Source organism: Notolepis coatsorum, assembly GCF_963971535.1.
Source record: "Notolepis coatsorum genome assembly, chromosome: 1".
NCBI classification, from domain to species: domain Eukaryota; kingdom Metazoa; phylum Chordata; class Actinopteri; order Aulopiformes; family Paralepididae; genus Notolepis; species Notolepis coatsorum.
In genome coordinates this window covers 243,927,093-243,947,541 of record NC_140165.1, presented here as the reverse complement: position 1 = coordinate 243,947,541, position 20,449 = coordinate 243,927,093, and the positions used below count along the sequence as shown (strand labels likewise).

Below are 20,449 nucleotides of genomic sequence, written 5' to 3'. Positions count from 1 at the left end.
AAGCCTGGAGCCCAGATGGTGGTGTGGTTGCTCAGCTTCCAAACCCACTATGGCGCACTCAGACACACACACACGCACACACACTGTATCCTCTTTGACTATCAATTTGATCGCAATTTATATTTAAAAAAATCTATTTTCCTCCCACTCTCTCTCTCTATCACACATACACACACATTTGTCCTCAAACAACACAAATGTGGTGGCGGAAACTCTGACCGAAGTGTCAGCCTCGCCATCAAAGAGGGATAATGACAGACGAGAGTAAAACCAGCCAACAAGGCAGCCAACACCCTCACATAGCACTACATCATCACATCACACTAACAACACCCTCACACTAACTACACTACACTACATCATCACATCACACTAACAACACTACACTACATCATCACATAGGGCTGGGCGATATAACGATAACGATAATTATCGCGATATATTTTAATAATCGATGTAAAAAAAAATATCAAAAAAGAAAATATATAGACTTCCGGTTTAGCTACAACATGTAGCACACGCATTTGGTAACAGCTCCGCTCCCGTCACCGTTAATTTCGTTCAAAAACATTATTTTAACAAATACCAAATAGATTAGACCACATCGTATGTATTGATAGGAACTCCTACTAACTATATCAAAAGACATAAAGACTCAGCATGGGGGGTAAGGATGAGAATAGGGGTAGAAAGAAAAAAGAAGCAGCGAATACAACGGCGACGATTGATACACGCTCCAAGAAAATAACAGGCGGCGCGCCGGCAGATCCGCTGATGACAACCCCCGATGGGAATATAACGGAGAATATACCGGGTACATCGGCGACTGGCTCTGTGATGGAGACAATAGAGGACAACACAACGGGAACGACAGGAAAAAGTAGCGTGAAGGACAAAGCAGAGGATATTGAGAAGATAATAGTCAACAAACCCGTCGGCCCCATCACTGCAGCTACAATATCAACTGGCACTGGCAGTGTAATTACACAACCCGACTTTAACTCCCTGAATAGCCTGATCAAGGATCTGATTAATGAACAGATGGTAGCTTTCAAATTACACGTCGCACACATCGATACTAAATTCGAACACATCGATGCTAAATTAGAAGAAGTTATGAAAGCGGTCGCTGTACAGTCCGAGCGAATCACGACAGTGGAGAATACGGTGACAGAAATTACACGGGCAGTCAAAGAGAACGAGAACACCATCAACGTTGGTTTGACAGAGGTAACAAAGGAGATAAAAAGGGTGGAAGAGGCATGCCGGAGGAAAATACAAGAAGTTAAAGATGAAGCGATGGAGAGGCTACTCGAAACCCAACGCTACTACAAGCGAAATAACATCCGCATTGTAGGACTTGATGAAGCAGTCAATTGCGCAGACGACAACTTTCCAACAGTGCTATCAGAGATTTTGGGTAACAACTTTTTAAACACAGTGCCGACAGTGGACCAAGCTTACAGAATCGGTACTCGTGATCAAAGAAGCAACGGGCCAAGAGTCATCATTGTTACTCTGCGCAAGACGGCAATAAGAGATGACATCATCAAAATTGCTCGCAACCAAAGGGGAAAGCTGAAACATGGTGAAAACCCAATATTTATCTACGAGGATCTTTGCAAAGAGGCCATCGCTCGGCGTCTCCCCTACAAGGAGGTGATGCAGAAATTGTTCAAGTCTGGCCTCAGACCAAGGCTAGTATACCCGGCGCTATTATCGATCGTGGGCAGTGACGCCCGCAGGGTAGGATTACACACGCCTAAAGAAGCCGAGGAATATTGGAATCTACATGGAGCAGAACCCCCAAGGCAGAGCGGAACATTGTCTAACAACAGATAAGCCTTCTCATCTCTCTCTTTCTCTGTGTATATCAGTATTAGAATGACTTTATCCGGGCTCAACAAAAGTAGCAGATGATATGCACGCCGGCTACACCAAGGCATAATGTGTATAATATGATTCGTAATGCATTATATTTTCAGACCTCTGGTCTCCGTGGAGACAAGAATATATCATTGACAATAAGAACAATCTGGAATATTCTGGGCTTATCGCTCGACTGCTCTGGGTCACTTAGAAATCCCCCGAAAATACTAGTAGTCATGAACCCTGGGTAGGAAGATCATTCTGGAACATAACAACAGTCTGTTAGTATATACTAGTGTATTCTACAACCTTCTAGAATATAATTCAACATTACAACGAAGGCCTGCAACTCTAACATTAACATCCGGTGTGTATAAACATAAGCATATGATCAATTGACTGAAGTTTAATCAGGCCTTAATAAGACTTAAAAAAAAAAAATCAACCACACCTAAACGTATGAGCACAACAAGGTTATTCTAATAATTTAAATAATCACTCCACTGATGTAGAGATTGGCACATTGTAGCTCTAAAAGGCTCTGTTTTTCTCTTTTATCTAATTACTCAATTCTGTTCTAGTGGCTTCTCCACGTTGAGTTTTATTCTATCTCTCACTCCTTATTTTTATTTATTTTTTCTCTCTCTTTTATCTTACATTGTTCTTTCCCATCGTTCTTCATATTAAGGTGTTAATGTTTCTCTACAATCTTTTCCTTTTTTCTGATGTTTCCTACATAAGTTAGTAGAAGGTTCAAATGAATATATCGATGAAAGTGTATTATTCTTTTTTTTCATTTTTTCATAATATTTCATTACAGTAAGGGAAGGCGCAAGACCAAAAGCGACATTCTATTGAATTAGAATGAAAATGTTAGATCCTATGGAAATTAGCATAGGACGATTAGGATTACAAAGCCCAGTTTGGGCAATCCGGTGGCCTAAGGGAGGGAGTCATACGCGGAAGATGTGTTTTTGGAACACAGGCCTGTACGACTCTCTGGGTGAGGGGAAAAAAGGGGATTTTTATTTGTATATATATATGTTTTTAAGCTCGGCTCTCAACGGGACCTCAATAATTGGATGTATCTATTGTAGCTTCGCACTCCAGAAGCATTACCAAAAACTACACAAAAACATGTATAGATTATGGCTAGTTTGAATATAATGATATGGAACACTGGTGGGATAAACAAACAACACAAACGCAAAAGCGTGCTCACACTGATGAAAAAAGAACATGTGGACGTGGCTCTACTAAGCGAAACGCACATTTTAGAGGAAGACATAGATACGTTAGCGGATAACATATATCATAATATCAGTCACTCTTCTTTTGGTACGAGAACTCGAGGTGTAGCCATAGTCGTCAGACGTAAGTTAAATATTGAATTAAAGGGGGTATGGTCGGATGCGGATGGGCGTATAACTATAGCTAGGATTGTACACAATAACAGAAAAATAGCGTTGGCAGCGGTATATGCCCCAAATTTGTACGAAGAGGGTTTCTTCACTACACTAACCGATGAAATGTTAAACCATCCCGATTACTCATTTATAATAGGTGCGGATTTTAATGCCATTTGGAATCCAAGGATGGACAAATCTTACCTCGCCTTTTCCAGCGAACAAAAAAATTCATCTAAAGCATTAAAGGATTGGTCAAAGATTACAGGTGTAAATGATTTATGGCGTTCACTTAATCCCACGACCCGAAAGTACTCTTGTCGATCGGCGAGACATAACACATTATCCAGAATTGATTATGTCTTTGCATCCCCGAGACTATTTGATAAATATGAAGTGGAAATGATACCCAATGCACTATCAGATCACTGTTATTTACTCCTAAAAGCAACATTTGGTATACTATCTTCCCGGGCCCCAAGATGGCGTTTTAATTCGATGCTGCTTAATAACAAGGAGTTCATTACACAACTCAAAGAAGCTCTCATAGTATTCCTACGGGAGAATGTAAACTCGGTGCATGACCCCAGAATAATATGGATGTCGGTAAAGGGTATGATCAAGGATTTCACTGATAGATTTTCCTCCATAATGCGCAAAAATCAATGCACTGAACTGAACTGTCTGAACTGGAAACGCTTTACTCAACGTTATTTAATTCTTTAAAATACAACAACTCAACTAGACTAGAAAATCAAGTTAACGTACTAAAAACAGAGATCAATGCCATATACAGACAACAATCGGAAATGCAAATACGCAGCACAAGACAACAGCAGTACTCCCAAGGTTCTAAACCTAGTCACCTATTAGCCATGCGATTAAGAATTAATGCAAAATTTGCAGATATAACTACCATTAGAGCACAACAAGTACTTGAAACAGACCCCAAAACAATAAACGATACATTCAAAGAATTCTACTCCGACTTATATAAATCAGAAACGACCTTCGATCAATACAAAATGGACACATATCTTAATCAAATTATTCTCCCTAAACTTTCAGAGGATGACGCTAAACAGTTAGAAACACCGATCACACTAGAGGAACTCAAGAAGGCCATATCCGAAATGCAAAATGGTAAGGCTCCTGGAAGAGACGGTATCCCATCAGAAATGTACCTTTCTTGTTGGGACATAATTGGACCCTTATTACTAAATATGATCTTATACTCAGTCAAGGAGGGGAGCTTCCATAAAAACGACAATATTGCACTCATTTCAGTCCTTCTCAAAAAAGACAAAGACCCCACCGAGTGCGGTAGTTACAGACCCTTAAGCCTCCTCGGAACCGATGTCAAACTGTACTCTAAGGTATTAGCCATCAGATTACAAAAGCATATGACATCTTTAGTTCATCCGGACCAAACTGGCTTCATAAGAGGTCGCCTGATCACTGATAACATAAGACGAATACTGCACGTACTAGATGCAGACAAGGACGACACCATACCTAAGGCGATGCTGTCCCTGGATGCTATGAAAGCCTTTGACAGGCTGGAATGGTCATATCTATGGGCAGTATTAGAAAGGATGGGGTTAGGAAAAGGATTCATTGATATGATTAAAGTATTATACAAAGACCCATCGGCCATGATTACAACAGGTACATTCATCTCCGAAATCTTTCCGGTATCACGCTCAGCCAGACAGGGTTGCCCTCTTAGTCCCGGACTATTCGATCTATCATTAGAGCCTTTAGCACAATATATAAGACAATCCCAATCCATAGAACCAATCGTAATCAAGGGCACACAACATAAAATTAGTTTATATGCGGACGACGTAATATTGTTCATGCAAAGCCCCAACACCACATTGCCTCATCTACTCAAGTTGATTGAGAACTTTGGTGATCTATCGGGATTTAAAATAAATTGGCCGAAGTCGGCTTTCCTTCCACTTAACACCCATGCAAAAAAAGATACAACCCTCCCAGGTGAGATACCTATGGTAAAACATTTTAGATGCTTGGGTGTGGAAATATTTCCCACCATAAGACAAACGGTGAAGCACAATTACACAAAAATACAGAACAAAATCAAAGACGACCTGGACAGGTGGGCAAAACTTAAAAACTCAGTACAGGCAAGGGTATCAATAGTTAAGATGGATGTACTACCTAGAATCAACTTCCTCAGTTCAATGCTACCGTTACCCCCTCCAGAGGGTTACTGGAAAAGATTACACTCCTCCACATACAAATTTATTTGGAATAACAAACCACCACGTATAAAAAGATCCACCGCACAGAGAAATAAAGCAGACGGTGGCATGGCAGTTCCAGATTTTTTCCAATATTTTAAGGCGTACACATTAAGACCATTGACAATATGGTTTGATCCCCAAGCATTAGTATCCTGGAGAAAATTGGAAGAAAACATAGTAGCCCCACATAGACTGAAGGACATAGCACACACTAAACTACCAATCAAGCACTGTGAGCGGAAATTTGGCCCCATAATTACCCATGCAATCCGGATATGGCGTGAAACACAAAAAAAATATCCTAACCCACAAAAATGGCACAATCACACTCCCTTATTCAATAACAATGCACTCTTAATTGAAAAACGTCCTATAAGATTCCCTATATGGGAAGAGCAAGGCATACACTCATTAGGGGATGTTTTTAACAACCAGGGTTTTTGTAGTTATGGAGAAATATGCACAAAATTTAATCTCACCGAGTCCACATGGCTTTTTTACATACAGTTACAGCTATGTTTGAAGTCTCACGGTGTTCCATTAGACATACCAGTTGAACACCACAGATACCACAAATTCTTCTATGAAAGAGAGACATCGAGAGGTTTTGTATCAGGTTTTTATTATCAATTACTAACGTCCTCGTATGAAACCCTCCAACTAGACTATGTCTGGAGGAGGGATATACCAGACCTGGAAAGTGACTTTGATTGGCAAGGAGCATGGGCAAATGTCCGTCTTACATCAAGGAACCCGGACCATCAACTAATCAATCTTAACTATATTCACAGGACATACTTGACTCCTATAAGACTGAACAGAATGGGTCTCAAACAAGACTCAAAATGCTCCCAATGTACAAATGGAGACGAAGGGACATTTATGCACATGTATTGGGACTGCCCACCAGTTAAGGCATTCTGGAAAGATGTGACCCATCAATTATCAAAACTCGTATCTTGGAATATACCAGTACACCCCTCTGTATTACTATTGAATGATGTTTTTGAGTTTGCAGTAAATCCACAGCTAAAGAGATTGGTTCTATCGGGTATCACAGTAGCTAAAAAACTGATCGCATCACGCTGGTTTCAACTGGAAAAAATGTGCCGGAAGGTTTGGTTTCTTACATATCTCGATGTGATTTATCAAGAAATATCTACAGCAAGAATTCTGGGACTCAACGAATCCAAAATGTCAATGTGGTTAGAAGTGGTGGAGAGAATAAAAGCTAGCTTATAAGGGTGGTGTCTGGTTAGGAGTGAGGGATAATGGAGGTACTATCCAAGGAGGGGTCCGGGAGGGGGGGGTTCGAGCTGGAGCATATGTGTGTAGGGTTTTAGATAATAGGTATTAGGAGTATATCCTGTATAAGACATTGGTACAATTGGTAATTTCGTTGGATATACACTGTATACGGTAAAATATTATTATATACTTTTTTTTGTTTTCTGTTACTGTACTTGCATGTCATTTTAGCCACCTTAATTGTTAGTTTCATTATGCATTGTGTGTTGAGTACTGACTTTTAACAATTTTGTTTTGCAATAAGAAAAAAAAGAAAAAAAAAATATATATATATATATTTTTTAAACCCAGAGACAGTGGACAGACTTGTCTTTCTTGCCTGCACCTCAAAGTAATGGCTTTGTTTGTCCAAATGACAATACTGACCAAATTGAGATTTATTTTTCTCTTGTTCATTTATTTTGTTTGCTTTAGATAGAAAAGAAACTAGCAGAGCCAGAACTGTTCAACTCCCCTGGAGCCACAGCCAGCAGAGAAGCCTGTTTACTTTAGCTTTCAAACCAGCTGCAGCCTGAGATCCCCTGTGTGAGTGGATGTAACACTAAAGATGGCGGCAACGACAAAGAATTGCTGCAAAATAAACATCTGTTTTTTTTTTTAAATCAAATTTTTTTAAATACTTTTTTTAATACTTATAACAATATCGATAATTATCGATATCGTGTGATATGATATTGTTATCGATATCGTTATCGCGATATCATTTTTGGCCATATCGCCCCGCCCTATCATCACATCACACTAACAACACCCTCACACTAACTACACTACACTACATCATCACATCACACTAACTACACTACATCATCACATCACACTAACTACACTACATCATCACATCACACTAACTACACTACATCATCACATCACACTAACTACACTACATCATCACATCACACTAACAACACTACATCATCACATCACACTAACAACACTACACTACATCATCACAACACACTAACAACACAACACTACATCATCACAACACACTAACAACACATCACACTAACAACAAATCACACTAATATTAAAACACATCAAACTCACATTAACAACACATTACACTCACACTAACAACACAACACATTAACTCATTCACTGCCAATGACGAGTATACTCGTTAATGGGCGCCAATCGTTGAACGCCAACGAGTATACTCGTTATTTTATCATTATTTATTTTATTCGATATTTCTATTCATTACAGGCACACAGACTCAGGGTTAACATGGGGAATCAGCCTGATAATGTAAAAGTGCAATACCGGCCGCATCACGCTAGACGGCGTATTGAGCACCCTTTATACCCTTGTATCTTTCTCTGTGGGACATCAAAACGTCTCCGGGTTCATGTTTTCTTGTCGGGCGAGTGCAGCCGTTCTGCCGGTTCCATCGAATCGTGTCAAATAACCCTGATCCATATGTTGTGGTGGATTATGCCGTGGGCCAAATGGACATTGGATATACCAGATGGTGATCAAACAATTGGAATATTATTTTTGGAATACTCCTGATCACAGGTAAGAATGATCTGACGTCAATTTGAGCTTGATCCTGCAATGCAATCTGTCTGTAAAGGGGCCTCGTGGGTTCCCATAGAACCCATTTTCAATGGGATATCTTGTGGTGAGAGGTCAAGGGGCCTAACCTTGGAGCAATGTCTCCTGAGAAGCTAGCATGCCATGTTGGTACCAATGGACACCTTAGCTCCTCCAGTGTCATGTGACACACATCTTCAGTCTGGCTGCAGAACTGAGCTACAGCCTCTGACAGACAGTGAGGTGGGCCGTGGGCGGGTCTCTGAGGGTCTTGATTTCATCACTTTACCATATGAAACTACAGTTCTAAACATCTCAAATCGCCCAAACGTTCTTAAATAATATATATACATGTATATATCCAACCTTTTCTGTCCCGTTCAAAAATCTGTTTTGTTAGGATGCCCTTAATTCTTTGTTGAGTCTAGAGAGACAGTTGTGCTTCCAATAATGCTTTTGTTTCAATGCTTCCACTAAAATGTGTCCCTACAATTATAGTTTTGGTGTGTGTTTGGAGCAAATATACCAGTTAATGATTACTTTCTATGTTGTCCCAGCAGTGTGTGTGGGGTAAATGTCCAGCAATGTGTGTGTGGGGTAAATGTCCAGCAGTGTGTGTGTGTGGGGTAAATGTCCAGCAGTGTGTGTGTGGGGTAAATGTCCAGCAGTGTGTGTGTGTGTGGGGTAAATGTCCAGCAGTGTGTGTGGGGTAAATGTCCAGCAGTGTGTGTGTGTGTGTGGGGTAAATGTCCAGCAGTGTGTGTGGGGTAAATGTCCAGCAGTGTATGTGGGGTAAATGTCCAGCAGTGTGTGTGTGGGGTAAATGTCCAGCAGTGTGTGTGGGGTAAATGTCCAGCAGTGTGTGTGTGGGGTAAATGTCCAGCAGTGTGTGTGGGGTAAATGTCCAGCAGTGTGTGTGTGGGGTAAATGTCCAGCAGTGTGTGTGTGTGGGGTAAATGTCCAGCAGTGTGTGTCTGTGGGGTAAATGTCCAGCAGTGTGTCTGTGGGGTAAATGTCCAGCAGTGTTTGTGGGGTAAATGTCCAGCAGTGTGTGTCTGTGGGGTAAATGTCCAGCAGTGTGTGTCTGTGGGGTAAATGTCCAGCAGTGTGTGTGGGGTAAATGTCCAGTGTGTGTGTGTGTGTGTGTGGGGTAAATGTCCAGCAATGTGTGTGTGTGTGTGGGGTAAATGTCCAGCAGTGTGTGTGTGTGTGTGGGGTAAATGTCCAGCAGTATGTGTGGGGTAAATGTCCAGCAGTGTGTGTGTGTGTGTGTGTGGGGGGTAAATGTCCAGCAGTGTGTGTGTGTGTGTGGGGTAAATGTCCAGCAGTGTGTGTGTGTGTGTGTGTGGGGTAAATGTCCAGCAGTGTGTGTGTGTGTGGGGGGTAAATGTCCAGCAGTGTGTGTGTGTGGGGTAAATGTCCAGCAGTGTGTGTCTCTGGGGTAAATGTCCAGCAGTGTGTGTGTGTGGGGTTACTTTATCTGCAGCCCAGGATGGGAACAAGCTGCCTATCACCATCAAGCAGAGCTCGAGCCTCCACAGCTTCAAGAGAAGCGTCAGGAAGTGGCCCATGGATAGAATAGAGATGAATAGTTTGAATGGGTTTCCAATCAGTTTTTAGTTATTGTGGGGTATACAATTTTAGCTATAGGTTAGTCTTCTAATGTTTTAAATGTATGTGTTTTGTGTTATTGTCGTGTTTTTGTTGTGGCCTAACAGCCCTGGGACCATGACGGAAATACGGGTTTTACTCTCTCATGTTATCCTTTGGATCCTTGTTGTGTGTTTTTAATCCATCAATAAAATAAAATAAAATAAAATGTCCAGCAGTGTGTGTGGTTGTTGTCGCTGCTGAATGCTTGTGGAGGAAAGCAGTCTGGTAATTTTGGGAACGCTGATCACATTTAATCTGGGATATTGATTCAGGAGCAACAGCAAAATCGGAGCATAATATCACAACAGTGGTGACGGCAAATCACTAGCCCAGGCTGCAGGGCACCACTGGATTATCTGAGTGTGTGTGTGTGTGTGTGTGTGTGTGTGTGTGTGTGTGTGTGTGTGTGTGTGTGTGTGTGTGTGTGTGTGTGTGTGTGTGTGTGTGTGTGTGTGTGTGCGTGTGTGCGTGCGTGCGTGCGTGCGTGCGTATGTGAATCTGCTTGTAAGTCATATGCATATTTTGTTCCATGGGTAAATGCAGCCAGTGACTGTGTATGTGCATGCCATCCCTGTGTGTGTGTGTGTGTGTGTGTGTGTCTCCAGCCCTGCCACCATAAATCAAATCTCCCGCCGCGCCTGTGCCTCCACTCCTGCTGTGCAAATTTGTCCAATTAGCCACGGCCCCCGGGGAGTGTGAACACACACACACACACACACACACACACACACACACACACACACACACACACACACACACACACACACACACACACACACACACACACACACACACACACATGCAACCACACACACACACACACACACACACACACATGCAACCACACACACACAGCCTCCAGAATCCAGTGTGAAATGGGGGCTCGGCCACAGTGTGTGGATTAAGTGACAATAAAATGCATTTCACGGCCGCGCTGCTTCAGAGGGCCGCCCTCCACAGTGGTCCGGGCCAGAACACAATAGGACCGGCCCCCTAAGTCCTGCCCTCTTGACACACACACTCTATAAATCCACACCCTGGGAGAGAGAGAGACGGAGCCCTCACGCTACTGACTGATCAACAGAGTTTCCTCGCGCTTGACGCCTTAACCCTTTCATTACCACACTACAGTTAACTACTACGGTTAACATGTCTGTGGTGTGGTAGTGAAAGGGTTAACCTCCTGTGGTGTGGTAGTGAAATGTTAACCTGTCTGTGGTGTGGTAGTGAAAGGGTTAACCTTCTGTAGTGTGGTAGTGAAAGGGTTAACCTCCTGTAGTGTGGCAGTGAAAGGGTTAACCTCCTGTGGTGTGGCAGTGAAAGGGTTAACCTCCTGTGGTGTGGTAGTGAAAGGGTTAACCTCCTGTGGTGTGGTAGTGAAAGGGTTAATCTCCCGTGGTGTGGTAGTGAAAGGGTTAACCTCCCGTGGTGTGGTAGTGAAAGGGTTAACCTCCCGTGGTGTGGTAGTGAAAGGGTTAACGTCAGCGTTTTAACTTTCTGTCTTCATTAAGGACACAGTTTGGATGGTTGTACGTAGTGGCGGAACACATTCGCCAGCCGGGAAAAATCCAGATCTCCTGCTCATTGGACAACAGAGAGAAACGGGCCAAGAGACGACAGCTGGAAGGTTCTCTTCATGGTGCAACATATCTCCGCATTAAAGCAATTGACCATAATTCACACGCGTCCATTTTGCTCTCCATGTCATGTCAGGTTGGGATTCATTACCCAATATGGGAACAGGTCGGAAAGGAATCCCAACCTGCTCTTATACTGCAAACTGGGATTGGGGTTAATTAATCATTATTAGTAACCTACCGGTATACATAATAAAAAAGACTATGTGTTGTTTGAAATCGAATTGAGCTGAATTCAATGAATTTGAACCATTTATGAATTGCATTTTACACCGTTTTAGTTGAATAAAATTAGCTGATAGTTTAAAAGGGATCAGATGACGCTCAGTTTTTACAGTGTATGCCGTGCTCAGGTTGTGATTACTTTCCTCACGGTTTCCGTCTCGGGCGAGGAATCCCAACCTGAGCGTGACATGATAGCAGGTTGGGATTCCTTTCCACCCTGTTCCCATCTTGGGTGAGGAATCCCAACCTGAGCACACAACATAAGAGCAAAACGGCCACCGTGTGAATATGGTCAATGAAAGGAAGAGGGTTTTTTGGGGGCAGGTGACGGGGCACAGCGGTCTCCGCTGGGACTGAGAGAGTGACTTCAGAGCTGAAAGAGAGACTTCAGAGCTGAGAGAGAGACTTCAGAGCTGAGAGAGTGACTTCAGAGCTGAGAGAGTGACTTCAGAGCAGAGAGAGTGACTTCAGAGCAGAGAGAGTGACTTCAGAGCAGAGAGAGTGACTTCAGAGCTGAGAGAGAGAGTGACTTCAGAGCAGAGAGAGTGACTTCAGAGCTGAGAGAGTGACTTCAGAGCTGAGAGAGAGAGTGACTTCAGAGCTGAGAGAGAGAGTGACTTCAGAGCTGAGAGAGAGTGACTTCAGAGCTGAGAGAGAGAATTCAGAGCTGAGAGAGTGACTTCAGAGCTGAGAGAGAGTGACTTCAGAGCAGAGAGAGTGACTTCAGAGCTGAGAGAGTGACTTCAGAGCTGAGAGAGAGAGTGACTTCAGAGCTGAGAGAGAGAGTGACTTCAGAGCTGAGAGAGAGTGACTTCAGAGCTGAGAGAGAGAATTCAGAGCTGAGAGAGTGACTTCAGAGCTGAGAGAGAGAGTGACTTCAGAGCTGAGAGAGAGTGACTTCAGAGCTGAGAGAATGACTTCAGAGCTGAGAGAGTGACTTCAGAGCTGAGAGAGAGAGTGACTTCAGAGGTGAGAGAGTGACTTCAGAGCTGAGAGAGATAGTGACTTCAGAGCTGAGAGAGTGACTTCAGAGCTGAGAGAGTGACTTCAGAGCTGAGAGAGAGAGTGACTTCAGAGCTGAGAGAGAGTGACTTCAGAGCTGAGAGAGTGACTTCAGAGCTGAGAGAGTGACTTCAGAGCTGAGAGAGTGACTTCAGAGCTGAGAGAGAGAGACTTCAGAGCTGAGAGAGTGACTTCAGAGCTGAGAGAGTGACTTCAGAGCTGAGAGAGAGTGACTTCAGAGCTGAGAGAGAGTGACTTCAGAGCTGAGAGAGAGTGACTTCAGAGCAGAGAGAGTGACTTCAGAGCTGAGAGTGACTTCAGAGCTGAGAGAGTGACTTCAGAGCTGAGAGAGAGTGACTTCAGACCTGAGAGAGTGACTTCAGAGCTGAGAGAGAGTGACTTCAGAGCTGAGAGAGAGACTTCAGAGGTGAGAGAGAGTGACTTCAGAGCTGAGAGAGTGACTTCAGAGCTGAGAGAGTGACTTCAGAGCTGAGAGAGAGTGACTTCAGAGCTGAGAGAGTGACTTCAGAGCTGAGAGAGAGTGACTTCAGAGCTGAGAGAGAGACTTCAGAGCTGAGAGAGAGTGACTTCAGAGCTGAGAGAGAGTGACTTCAGAGCTGAGAGAGAGACTTCAGAGCTGAGAGAGTGTGACTTCAGAGCTGAGAGAGAGACTTCAGAGCTGAGAGAGTGTGACTTCAGAGCTGAGAGAGAGTGACTTCAGAGCTGAGAGAGTGACTTCAGAGCTGAGAGAGCGTGACTTTAGAGCTGAGAGAGTGTGACTTCAGAGGTGAGAGAGAGTGACTTCAGAGCTGAGAGAGAGTGACTTCAGAGCTGAGAGAGAGTGACTTCAGAGCTGAGAGAGACTTCAGAGCTGAGAGAGTGACTTCAGAGCTGAGAGAGAGACTTCAGAGCTGAGAGAGTGACTTCAGAGCTGAGAGAGAGTGACTTCAGAGCTGAGAGAGTGACTTCAGAGCTGAGAGAGAGAGACTTCAGAGCTGAGAGAGAGAGAGACTTCAGAGCTGAGAGAGTGTGACTTCAGAGCTGAGAGAGAGAGACTTCAGAGCTGAGAGAGAGTGACTTCAGAGCTGAGAGAGAGACTTCAGAGCTGAGAGAGAGACTTCAGAGCTGAGAGAGAGTGACTTCAGAGCTGAGAGAGTGACTTCAGAGCTGAGAGAGAGTGACTTCAGAGCTGAGAGAGAGACTTCAGAGCTGAGAGAGAGACTTCAGAGCTGAGAGAGAGTGACTTCAGAGCTGAGAGAGAGACTTCAGAGCTGAGAGAGAGTGACTTCAGAGCTGAGAGAGTGACTTCAGAGCTGAGAGAGTTACTTCAGAGCTGAGAGAGAGACTTCAGAGCTGAGAGAGAGTGACTTCAGAGCTGAGAGAGAGTGACTTCAGAGCTGAGAGAGTGACTTCAGAGCTGAGAGAGAGTGACTTCAGAGCTGAGAGAGAGTGACTTCAGAGCTGAGAGAGAGACTTCAGAGCTGAGAGAGTGACTTCAGAGCTGAGAGAGAGAGTGACTTCAGAGCTGAGAGAGTGACTTCAGAGCTGAGAGAGTGACTTCAGAGCTGAGAGAGAGAGAGAGACTTCAGAGCTGAGAGAGTGACTTTAGAGCTGAGAGAGAGAGAGACTTCAGAGCTGAGAGAGTGACTTCAGAGCTGAGAGAGAGTGACTTCAGAGCTGAGAGAGAGAGTGACTTCAGAGCTGAGAGAGAGAGTGACTTCAGAGCTGAGAGAGTGACTTCAGAGCTGAGAGAGTGACTTCAGAGCTGAGAGAGTGACTTCAGAGCTGAGATAGAGACTTCAGAGCTGAGAGAGTGACTTCAGAGCTGAGAGAGAGTGACTTCAGAGCTGAGATAGAGACTTCAGAGCTGAGAGAGTGACTTCAGAGCTGAGAGAGTGACTTCAGAGCTGAGAGAGTGACTTCAGAGCTGAGAGAGAGTGACTTCAGAGCTGAGAGAGAGAGAGTGACTTCAGAGCTGAGAGAGAGTGACTTCAGAGCTGAGAGAGAGAGTGACTTCAGAGCTGAGAGAGAGTGACTTCAGAGCTGAGAGAGAGAGTGACTTCAGAGCTGAGAGAGAGTGACTTCAGAGCTGAGAGAGTGACTTCAGAGCTGAGAGTGACTTCAGAGGTGAGAGAGTGACTTCAGAGCTGAGAGAGTGACTTCAGAGCTGAGAGAGAGTGACTTCAGAGCTGAGAGAGAGACTTCAGAGGTGAGAGAGAGTGACTTCAGAGGTGAGAGAGTGACTTCAGAGGTGAGAGAGTGACTTCAGAGCTGAGAGAGTGACTTCAGAGCTGAGAGAGTGACTTCAGAGGTGAGAGAGTGACTTCAGAGCTGAGAGAGTGACTTCAGAGCTGAGAGAGAGAGTGACTTCAGAGGTGAGAGAGTGACTTCAGAGGTTAGATAGTGACTTCAGAGGTGAGAGAGTGACTTCAGAGCTGAGAGAGTGACTTCAGAGGTGAGAGAGTGACTTCAGAGGTGAGAGAGTGACTTCAGAGGTGAGAGAGTGACTTCAGAGGTGAGAGAGTGACTTCAGAGGTGAGAGAGTGACTTCAGAGCTGAGAGAGTGACTTCAGAGCTGAGAGAGAGTGACTTCAGAGGTGAGAGAGTGACTTCAGAGGTTAGAGAGTGACTTCAGAGGTGAGAGAGTGACTTCAGAGGTTAGAGAGTGACTTCAGAGGTTAGAGAGTGACTTCAGAGGTTAGAGAGTGACTTCAGAGCTGAGAGAGTGACTTCAGAGGTTAGAGAGTGACTTCAGAGGTTAGAGAGTGACTTCAGAGGTGAGAGAGTGACTTCAGAGGTTAGAGAGTGACTTCAGAGCTGAGAGAGTGACTTCAGAGGTGAGAGAGTGACTTCAGAGGTTAGAGAGTGACTTCAGAGCTGAGAGAGTGACTTCAGAGGTTAGAGAGAGACTTCAGAGGTTAGAGAGTGACTTCAGAGCTGAGAGAGTGACTTCAGAGGTTAGAGAGAGAGACTTCAGAGCTGAGAGAGAGTGACTTCAGAGCTGAGAGAGAGTGACTTCAGAGGTGAGAGAGAGAGAGACTTCAGAGGTGAGAGAGTGACTTCAGAGGTGAGAGAGTGACTTCAGAGCTGAGAGAGAGACTTCAGAGCTGAGAGAGAGTGACTTCAGAGGTTAGAGAGAGTGACTTCAGAGGTTAGAGAGAGAGACTTCAGAGCTGAGAGAGTGACTTCAGAGGTTAGAGAGAGACTTCAGAGCTGAGAGAGAGACTTCAGAGCTGAGAGAGTGACTTCAGAGGTTAGAGAGAGAGACTTCAGAGGTGAAACACGACACTGTGGTGTAGATTTCGTGTGCATCATTAAATCCAATGCATCATGAGAGTCATAACAGGCAAACAATATTAGAACCAGGGCTGTCAGACCAAGTACAAGAACTTTTTACAAAAGGCCTTCGACACTGTCAATCACACCATTCTGATTGACAAGCTAAAAGCAATTGGTTTTGATAGTCTATCAGTGAGCTGGATGCAATCCTACCTGGAGGGGAGAGAGCAGATGGTGGAGGTAAACGGTACCCTATCCCCCCCCCTCACAGTAAACTGTGGTGTTCCACAAGGAAGCATACTAGGTCCGCTACTGTTCCTAATTTATGCAAATGACATGTCGTCAGCTTGTGACTGCAACTTGTTCCTGTTTGCGGACGACTCAGCCCTGCTGGTCTCTGACAAGAACAAGTTACAGGTTGAAAAAACCCTCAGCTCAGAACTAGGCAAAATCTGCATATGGCTCGCTGATAACAAACTATCATTACACATGGGCAAAACAGAGTCCATTCTCTTCGGTTCAAATAACAAACTCAGCAAGACCGACGGCTTCTCAGTTACAGTGGGTGACAATATTGTCACAAGGAAAGAAGATATTACCTACCTGGGTTCCATCCTAGAGGCAAATCTTTCCTGTGACAAAATGGCATCCAATGTAATAAAAAAAGTCAACCAACGAACTCGATTCTTGTACCGGATCTCCTCACTGGTAAACAAGAATACCCTGAAGACTCTAGCAGGAGCACTCATTCAAGGGTACTACGACTATGCTTGCACCTCATGGTACCAAAGCACCTCAAAGGCGCTAAAAACAAAATTACAAACATCTCAAAACAAACTGGTCAGACTACTGCTTGACCTTACTCCTAGAACCCACCTCACCCCTGCCCACTTTGACAACCTAGGATGGCTTAGAGTAGACGACAGAGTACAGCAACTTGCAATGGGCCTGGTCTACAAGATACACTACACGACCAAGGTACCCATGTACATGACAAAATACTTCCCAAAGGTCAGTGAATACCACGATCACAACACCAGAGGGAGCTCCACAAATCATGTTAAACCCAGATTCGGCTCAAACAAGGGACTAAACACGTTTCGCAATTATGCCACATCAATGTGGAACGCCCTACCCAAAGCTGTAAAGGAATGTGAATCACTACCCACTTTCAAAAACACTCTCAAAAAACACCTAAGGGAGACTGCAACCCGAAACTGGCCCCTGTAAATGTCCGAACACAACCCCCTCCAATGTACAGTAAATTACCAAGTATGGTCTTGTCAATAATCCAATGTACAGTGTTGTTTGTACAGTTGTACAGTGTCCCCCACCCACCCACCCCTCCTACCCAACCCCCCCCCCCCCCCCCCACTCCTACCCAACCCCCCCCCCCCCCACCCACCCAACCACCTCCAATGTACAGTCCCCACCTACCCAATCCAATGTACAGTTTCCACGCCTAATGTATATACTCTTTTCTTTCTGGACTCTTTTTGTATCACAAACAGTACTGTAATTGCAAATCTGGTATGTCATAAATGTATAGATGTAGCAGTACTGTCTATCTGTATGTCATGTATGTCATATATGTTACGATGAATTGAAAATGGGGGACCCTGATGTAAACAAGACGAAAGTCTTTCTCTGGTCTGCATCCCCTTAACAATTGTATGTATTGAGCTGTACTGTACTGTACCCATTCTGCAATCTGTTAATAAAGTTTTCATTCATTCATTCATTCACACTTACATTTGGGTACCAATACAGAGTACTGTTCGCTATGAGTACTTAATAATACCATTCAATTGATTATGTAAAAGTTAAATAGAAAAAAACGTTTTACGTTGGTTATAATGACACACGTTGCGTTTTCATCATGTCCTCTCTCTTTCTCACATGCTCAGCAAGTGCACATGCACACAGACAGACAGACAGACAGACAGACAGACAGACAGACAGACAGACAGACAGACAGATAGATAGACAGACAGACAGACAGACAGACAGACAGACAGACAGACAGACAGACAGACAGACAGACAGACAGACAGACAGACAGACAGACAGATAGACAGACAGACAGACAGACAGACAGACAGACAGACAGACAGACAGACAGAAGCACTTTACCTCAGACTGAGTGTTTTCTCTCCTGACGGCCGCAGCTATAAGGTTGCCTTCATTGTTTTCGCGCCACAGTGCCGGTCTGTTTCTCCGAGGTCTCTGCAGCCACGGCCACAGCAGGAGTCACATGTGATGCCAGCGCATCAGAGGAGCTCACTTCTCAGGTTAACTCCTCAAACGGAGCCAGAACACACAGAGGCTTTTCCAAAAAGTCTCCAGTGCCGAGCGCTGAGATTGTGTGGGAGCTCACGTTTGGACTCAGATATCCCCAGAGCCCTCTTGTGCTCGACGGGAGACTACATCTCCAGTACCGCTCCAGTGGGTCTGCACATCTCTCGTCACGCCTCTCGACCGGTTAGCAGAGCACTTAGCAGAGCGGGAGCATGCTGACATCGCTCTCCTATACCTGCTCGACTGAGGAGAGGTTAACGTCATGTATTGCCATAAAAAAAACGCCACGTTGCCGCAAAACGGTATCGGGTGCCGTTGTATCCGAGTACAAGTACACAAGCACAGTATAGGACCTGATACTGATACTGGACACCCCTAATTAGAACATCTAATACGGCCTAAATAATACTTCTTCTCACTCATGATTGCAAAAAAACAACACCAAACCAGACGATATAGAAAATGGTCACGAGAGGCTCTGGACTTATTATCGCCTCTGCTCAGGAGCCAGAATTAACTCTAGTTGAATAAGTCTGAGTAAGATAACAGACAGGGGGTGTCATTAAAGACCCAGTATTAATGTGTAAACACGTCAGAAAAAGAGTTAAGTGTCCTTTTCCTATATAGGACTACAGATGCAAGCTAGCTTGGAGCTAACTCTGGTGCCATTTTTTAAATAGTGATATAATAAACTAAACTACACATAGAAGGTGTCAGAGCTCCCTAGCAGAGACACATATACAATATCTCAGTGTACGCTGAGTCACGGATCAGGTGGACACTCTGCATGAGCAGACGCTGAAGGTCTCTCACTTGGAATATGTATCTGTAATGAAAATGTGTTATTGGTGCATCTATACTTATCTGCAAACCATCTTCCATCTATTATCAGTTGCGTGATGAACTACTGTCATGACAGTGTGGTGGACAGCACCCGCCCCCCCCGCCTCCCAAATCCTTCAATCATTCACAGAACTCTAAACTCTCTAAATACTCGTTAACCCTTCGCACCCAAGCCTGATCCGCACCCGACCATCCTCAACTAAACCCCATGTCCTCTGTCCAACGTGCACACACACAAACACACACACACACACAAACAAAATACACTATCTGCATTCACATGCTTATTGTAAACCAGTCACGCACACGTGCATGCATCATACTGTACTGTAAGTCAAGCAGGTGCGCATACGCACGCACGCATGTACACACACAGACAGACACACACACACTAAAGTTCCACACCCACTCAAAATAATAATATCATCACATCAGCACCGTTGCCCTGTAACCTCTATCTCTATATCAGTTCCTCCGATCCAGCTAGCCTCTCTCACCTGCTGTGCTGCCCGTTCCCATGAGGGCAGCTCCTGATTAGCATTGGCTGTACAGTACCATGTGTGTGTGTGTGTGTGTGTGTGTACAGACAGTGGGCCTGTCCTGGCTCCTGGCCCTGCGTTAAGGCTCTTATAGGGGGGATAATCCAGGCTAGCCTGGGGGTCTTAGCTCAACCCTCCACACACCAGGGTGTCGCTGGGGAGATCAGCCAGAGGTGCGAAGAGGATCTCATCAGTGAACACACACAGGCCAGCACGCACACACACGCACACACGCAGGCCAGCTATCCTATCTGTCTATCCTGGCACTGTACCCACACAGCCCTTTAAGCCCCGCTGTCATGATGCATTCATCCATCTATGTATGTATGTGTGTGTGGGGGGGGGGGGGGGGGGGGGGGGGCTTATCAACAGACAGGGGGTGTCATAATCAGAGAGGATATACTGAGGGGAGTGTGTGTGTGTGTGTGTAGTCGTGTACAGTAAGATACACACCAGTTATAATCATCTCCACATGTAAACAGCCTTCTCCTCTCAACTATGTTTACCACAGGAACAACACCTCTCTCCACACACACACACACACACACACACACACACACACACACACACACACACACACACAC

The 20,449-nt window shown here is 44.5% G+C and overlaps 1 protein-coding gene across 1 annotated transcript in view; it reads right to left on the bottom strand.

Annotated features, from left to right (window-relative positions):
• Positions 1 to 19,845, bottom strand: part of LOC311224517 (BCAS3 microtubule associated cell migration factor-like) — a gene marked incomplete at its 5' end in the record, with an annotated part of 97,305 nt that extends 77,460 nt beyond the window's left edge. The window contains one exon of the mRNA XM_084309539.1: positions 19,824 to 19,845. Coding sequence (XP_084165665.1) covers positions 19,824 to 19,845 — 22 coding nt within the window. The remainder of the gene's footprint in view (positions 1 to 19,823) is intronic.
• Between the last annotated feature and the right edge of the window lie 604 nt (positions 19,846 to 20,449).